Genomic DNA, 6,862 nt, shown 5'->3' with positions numbered 1-6,862 from the left:
CGTGATTCAACGAGTCCCTTAGAAGGTACCGTACACGTGTTACTCTAGATAGTTTGCAGTCACTGCCTTTGCAAAGACATACAATTTGCCACTAAAGGCCGGTGAGGCCAACTGCCTCCCAGGTAATTTCATAGTTGATGACTAGCTGCTCTGTCTGAGCAACAGGTTCATTGTCATGCACACGTGGGAGCAGAGACTTGAACTTGAGTGTGATTGGTTGTGAGTCAATTGACTTGGTGCACTATGATCAATCACTGTTCTGCCCAGGAGTTTCGGAATGGTGGTCGGGTATCTGCTGCATTAAGGGGCATGATTTATTTCAGACAAAAGCACCAAATAGAATGTATTTCACTGTTGATGGTCTATAATCTGAAAAAACAGACTAAGAAAAGTGCAACTTCTGTCAACAGTCTGCCCAGTCTCACGTTTATAATATGGCAAGGATAGATGTCTGCCATCCATTGCAGCAAGTAAACCACTAGCATGGTCGGAACATGTGGAGTGATGGTCGGTGTTTGCTGAGTGATGGTCGGGTCTGACCACCTTCGACCACCGCGGGCAGAACCCTGATCGATCCATGTTAGCCAGAGGTCTCACAACACTTGCCGAATGTAATCAGCAAGTATTTACACACACAAATTTCATAAACTTTTTATTATGAATCCGATCAACTTTTCTTATGGAATTTTTATCTTCTCAATTCTTTCCTCTTTCATACTGTTACTGCTGGCTTATCAAATACTGGTGAGATGTATGCTACATGTAATTGAGTATTATTGATATGCAACTGTCTCTGTGTTGTAGAGTTGTCTTTGAAATATTGGAGAGAAGCTAATTTGACTGCGTCTATTCGGCAACATTTTGGCATACACAATGGAATCTGATCAACTTTTCTTATGGACTTTGTCGGCTCAAGCTCTTTTCTCTTTGATATTGTTACAATGCTGGCTTATCAAATATTGGTGAGATGTATGCTATAATTGAGTGTTACTGATATCTCAATTTCAGCTGTGTCGTACAGGTGTTTAAAGTATTGGAAGAAAGATACAATTTTGATCCACTTCTATGTGACTTAAAACACCCCTCAACCTCAACATTCTGTACTGGGATGACCCACGTGACCTCTCACCTGACACGACCCGTCTATTCTACAAGATCTGTTCAAATTTTCTTATGGAACTTTTTATCAGCTCAAGTTCGTTCTTCTTTCATATTGTCGCATTGTTGGCTTATCAAGTACTGGTGAGATGTATGCCAAGATGTGAAAAAGATCAACAATCAAGCTTAACCGGTCACGTGAGCGACAATTCAATAATAATACGTTCTCCTTATAACGTTGTAGACACTGCCATAGTTAATAGCATCCTTCTATTTGAACAGCTGAATCCCGATACGAAGATGTCCCATCTCGACTTTACACTGCTATCACACGTCAACTGGTACGGTTGTTTAGTGAATGTGGTTTTGTGCCACAGCCGATTCTTCCCGCTCCTGCACCTACTCCTACTGCTACTACTGCTGCTGAACTGTTGCCTGTGACTGCACCTGTTCCTGTTGTGACAACTGCTGCTCGGTCAACATGTACTGATCAGTCAGCATCTACGGAGAGGCCATTCAAGAGGCATCAACGATCTGTGGTTCCGGAACTAATGGCACCACCACCACAAGTAGTTGTGAGGCCACGACCACAGGTAGTTGTGATGCTACCACCACCAGCTCTACAATCACAGCAACCTGGTGTTATGTTGCTACGTGCTGAGTCACAACCACAACCAGCAGTACAACCACAGTGACCTGGTGTGCCGCAACACATCAACAGGTAACACTAATGGCCATAATGTTCTGTTTACTCAGGCCAGGAACAGGCCTCGTTGTGGAGTGTGTAGGAACCTTTCAACCGCGTACTGTGAGGCATGCAAGCTGGCCCTCTACTGCTGCAGGTTGAATAACTGTTTCTACAGCTACCACAACTCTAAAGCTGCACAGGACCAGTTCTGGGAGATGAATGCGCAGAAACAGGCCTCGTTGTGAAGTGTGTAGGAACCTTCAACCGCGTACTGTGAGGCATGCAAGCTGGCCCTCTACTGCTGCAGGTTGAATAACTGTTTCTACACATACCACAACTCTAAAGCTGCACAGGACCAGTTCTGGGAGATGAATGCGCAGGAACAGGCCTCGTTGTGGAGTGTGTAGGAACCTTTCAACCGCGTACTGTGAGGCATGCAAGCTGGCTCTCTACTGCTGCAGGTTGAATAACTGTTTCTACACCTACCACAACTCTAAAGCTGCACAGGACCAGTTCTGGGAGATGAATGCGCAGACTAAGGCGTCCAGTTGGTTCATTGGCTAGGTCGTCATTCTCTCCCTTATTAGTTAGGTTGGGCAGGAGTGTGTAGTTTATAGTTTTTCCTTTCTCCTGAACTGGTTAGGTCAGGGCAGGAGTGTGTAGATTATAGTTTTTCCTTTCTTCTGAACCGGTTAGGTCGGGACAGGAGTGTATAGTGTATAGTTTCCTTCCCTTTTCCTCCTGAACCGGTTAGGTCGGGGCAGGATCAAGAGTGTAGATTATAGGTTTTTTTCTTTCTCCTGAACCGGTTAGGTCGGGACAGCAGTGTATAGTGTATAGTTTCCTTCCCTCTTTCTCCTGAACCGGTTAGGTCGGGGCAGGAGTGTATGGTTTATAGATTCCCTTCTCTGTGGGTGGCCCTGTGGGGGGTGTCGGTCAAAATCCAGTCACACCTCCTCGTGGTGACCGATGGTAACAGCATCATCTTGTGCTGGCTAACGTGACTGGTACAGTTGCTGTAATTTCCACACTGCATTGTTGATATCACAGACAATGATGATATAGTACTGAGTAGTACGTATAATTGTTTGAAATTATTTCTATAGCAATTGTGTGGAACTACAGCCTTTTTGTTGCATGAATTGTGAAAGCTAATGGATTGTGTCCTAAGTGTGTTGCTGAGTTAGTCAGAGGTGCTGTTGCCAGCCCAGTGTGTCGTGTGTGTTCGTGTGTCGGTGTGTGTGTCAGTGTGTGTGTGTGTGTGTGTGTGTGTGTGTGTGTGTGTGTGTGTGTGTGTGTGTGTGTGACTAGCTGCTTCGTTTGAGCAACAGATTCATTGTCATGCACACCTGGGAGCAGAGACTTCAACTAATCATGTATGATTGGTTGTGAGTCGTGAGTCGATTGAACTGGTAAACTATGATCGATGCCATGCTAACCAGAGGTCTCACAACACTTGCCAAACACAATGAAATCAGCAAGTATTTACACACACAAATTTCATAACTTTTCATTATGAATCTGATCAACTTTTCTTATGGAATTTTTATCTTCTCAATTCTTTCCTCTTTCATACTGTTACTGCTGGTTTATCAAATAATTGGTGAGATGTATGCTACATGTAATTGAGTATTATTGATATGCAACTGTCTCTGTGTTGTAGAGTTGTCTCTGAAATATTGGAGAGAAGCTAATTTGACTGGGTCTATTTGGCAACATTTTGGCATATACAATGGAATCTGATCAACTTTTCTTATGGACTTTGTCGGCTCAAGCTCTTTCCTCTTTGATATTGTTACAATGCTGGCTTATCAAATATTGGTGAGATGTATGCTATAATTGAGTGTTACTGATATCTCAATTTCAGCTGTGTCGTACAGATGTTTGAAGTATTGGAAGAAAAATACAATTTTGACACACTTCTATGTGACTTACAACACCCCTCAACCTCAACATTCTGTACTGGGATGTCCCACGTGACCTCTCACCTGACACGACCCGTCTATTCTACAAGATCTGTTCAACTTTTCTTATGGAACTTTTTATCAGCTCAAGTTCGTTCTTCTTTCATATTGTCGCATTGTTGGCTTATCAAGTACTGGTGAGATGTATGCCAAGATGAGAAAAAGATCAACAATCGAGCTTAACCGGTCACGTGAGCGACAATTCAATAATAATAATATGTTTTTTTTTATAACGTTGTAGACACTGCCATAGTCAATAGCATCCTTCTATTTGAACAGCTGAATCCCGATACGAAGATGTCCCATCTCGACTTTACACTGCTATCACACGTCAACTGGTACTGTTGTTTTGTGAATGTCGTTTTGCCCCACAGCCAATTCTTCCCGCTCCTGCACCTACTCCTACTGCTGAACTGTTGCCTGTGACTGCACCTGTTCCTGTTCCTGTTGTGACAACTGCTGCTCGGTCAACATGCTACTGAGAAGCCATTTAAGATGCATCAATGGTCTGTGGCCCTCTGCGGGTGTCTGTCAAAATCCAGTCACACCTCTTTGATGGTACTGTACATGTGTAACAGCATCTTGTGCTGGCTAACTTGACTGGTGCAGTTACTGTACTTTCCACACTACATTGTTGATGTCACAGACTATGATGATACAGTACTGAGTAGTACAATAATTGTTAAAATTGTTTCTATAGCAATTGTGTGGAACTACAGCCTCCTTTTGTTGCATGAATTGTGAAAGCTAATGGTTGCGTTCTTAGTATGTTGCTGAGTTACTCAGAGGTGGTGTTGGCAGCTGCTGAATGCATTTATGTTGACTGAGGATTGAAGTATTGTGCTATGCTATTCAAGTATGTTGATTACAATGAACACGTAACTGATGCAGGGATTAGATGGCAGCTGCCATCTACTGTACTTTGGCTTACTAATACACGTTTTCTAATGGGCAGGCTAAGAGTGGGAATGGCGTATGCATGAACCTCAGTTTTCCTTTCAGTTTTGTATGGATGTACCAGTTGAAAGTCTAGAATTGGTCAACTATAGACAGCACTAGGGATCTGGTTCACATGATTCAATGAGTTCCGTAGAAAGTACCGTACACTTTTTACTGTAGATAGTTTGCAGTCTTGTGGACTTTGAATAGCGTGTTGAACACAGCAGCGCAATAATGAGACAGAAGAAAGCGTGAATTCCCACAGCCATGATAATCATGCTGCTTGATCGAGAGGCGTTTTTAGTCCCTCGACCCGTCAACACGCTAAAACGAGCAGCAACTGAATAAGACTAACGGACGGCGAAAGAGCGTCATGAGTATAAACAAAAGCACGTCCCATGCTTCTTACATCAGACTCACAAGATCACGACAATAGATATAACGTCGATCGGTGAAGGATATCTAATTAGTGTATGTTCACATGCATAACACTAGCGAAATGAGCGGAATGCGATTGCGTGACACCTACTTATACCTCCTGCTATCTATAAAGAGGTCTGTATCCTCCATGATTGGTGGGGAGTGTAGAACAAGAATTGTCTGAGCATTTCCCCAGACTATATCTCGCCGGAAGGATGTAGGTGGAGAATGTCTGGCTATGCGAGACTACACCACCCTTGACAAGAGGAGTTGAGACAAATTCGTTGGGGCGGTAGCGCCGGCTTTTATCCTGTCTACGGTCGGTGGAAGGAGCAGTCGACGACCATAACAGTACAAACAGTTTACGAGACGGGTGGAAACTCAATACATGCATGGGAACGGTTTTAATTAATTAATTAATTAAATGACATCTACCTCGGCTGGTAATCTTTCGCAGATCCTAGCTTACGTGTCCACACTAGACCAGAATGGTTCGCGTAAGTATGGTGTTTCAAAAAAACTGTTATTAGAGAGTTCGCTTGGTAAAAAAATAATTAGCACAATACTGTAGAAACAGAAACGGAAACGATCGCCACGCTTTCAGACATCAATATGGTTACAAGATCCCGTCACAACACCCCGGATATGAAATGCAAGCGTATCACATGTGACTACATCCTATTGGTCACCTAGCAGGCAAGGCGTCCGTTCAGGTTCGCACTACTGTAGCATTTCGATCCGATCCGTCTTCTACGCGCTGCAGCTGAGTGGCACTAGCAGCGGAGCTGACCAACGAACATGATTGCCTAATTGATCTTAGCTATGCGTTGGTAGTGAACACACATCTAGAGATTTGCAAACAAAGTGCTACATGTTCCTAGCAAGATAAGTTCAACGCGATGTTTTCATTCGATGCATTTTCTAAATATTATAATGAGTGAATGTGTCAGCTGATTTTTGAATGAATTCAAAAGTGCGGGAAATGATGCTTATATAACTACGGTGCATCAGACGGTTGAATCATTCTTCATCGAGAGGTACGTGCACTTTTTCTATCTACGTGTGTGGTGTACGCCTAGGTACGTACTAGAGATTGGATCTTGGTTTGGTAATTGTAGACACATGGATGCCATGGATGTGGATCAAGATTCTAAGGAGAAAGATGTAGAGACGGTTACGGAGGAAGAGACGACTAAGGAGACTGAGACAGGTATTCAAGAGACGGATAGGGAGAATGAGGCAGATTTAGTGAAAGAGACGGCTACACAGGATAAGGAGACTGAGACAGATGCACAGCCAGCAAAACGGCGTCGGCAACAGAGGTGTGTCTAATTAATTAATAACACAGCGTCTGGAACTGTGCTTAATTTGTTTTTTCACGTATACAGAGGTAGAGGAAGAGGAAAAGGAAGAAGAGGAGGAAGAGGAGGAGGAAGAGAAGGAGGAAGAGGAGGAGTTCGTTACTATTTCTCTGCCAAAACTATGACTTTACATTTTTAATTCCTGTGTGTGTGTTTGATTCTGTAATTACTGTTAGCTATTAAAATAATACAAATTACAAATTATGTCGTTGCACATCGCAAACGGAGGTCGTGACGCCGTATGCCTAGCTAAGAACGTTACCTTTTGCAACACAACTCAACTTGTGCGCAAATAACACACACACACACACACACACACACACACACACACAGACACACACACACACACACACACACACACACACACACACACACACACACACACACACACA

General features: G+C 43.3%; 1 protein-coding gene and 1 long non-coding RNA gene across 2 annotated transcripts; both read left to right on the top strand.

Moving 5' to 3' along the window:
- Positions 1–3,067: 3,067 nt before the first annotated feature.
- LOC134188881 (uncharacterized) lies at positions 3,068–4,704 on the top strand. The gene is made up of 3 exons (XR_009971401.1): positions 3,068–3,389; positions 3,450–3,607; positions 3,667–4,704. It is a non-coding gene; the product is annotated as an uncharacterized LOC134188881 (long non-coding RNA).
- Positions 4,705–5,948: 1,244 nt separating this feature from the next.
- LOC134189284 (protein nemuri-like) lies at positions 5,949–6,615 on the top strand. The gene is made up of 3 exons (XM_062657519.1): positions 5,949–6,146; positions 6,228–6,431; positions 6,498–6,615. The coding sequence occupies exons 2-3, from the start codon at positions 6,232–6,234 to the stop codon at positions 6,607–6,609; spliced, it is 312 nt and encodes a 103-aa protein (XP_062513503.1). The 5' UTR covers positions 5,949–6,146; positions 6,228–6,231; the 3' UTR covers positions 6,610–6,615.
- The last annotated feature ends 247 nt before the right edge of the window (positions 6,616–6,862 follow it).

Source organism: Corticium candelabrum, chromosome 13 (genome assembly GCF_963422355.1).
Source record: "Corticium candelabrum chromosome 13, ooCorCand1.1, whole genome shotgun sequence".
Lineage (NCBI taxonomy): Eukaryota > Metazoa > Porifera > Homoscleromorpha > Homosclerophorida > Plakinidae > Corticium > Corticium candelabrum.
Note: the sequence above shows the minus strand (reverse complement) of the source record. Positions and strands in the feature narration are given on the sequence as shown.

Coding starts and splice junctions, on each gene's coding strand:
- LOC134189284 (XM_062657519.1), top strand. CDS start 6,232: ATGGATGCCATGGATGTGGATCAAGATTCTAAGGAGAAAGATGTAGAG. Junction 6,432..6,497: donor AAACGGCGTCGGCAACAGAG/GTGTGTCTAATT, acceptor TCACGTATACAG/AGGTAGAGGAAGAGGAAAAG.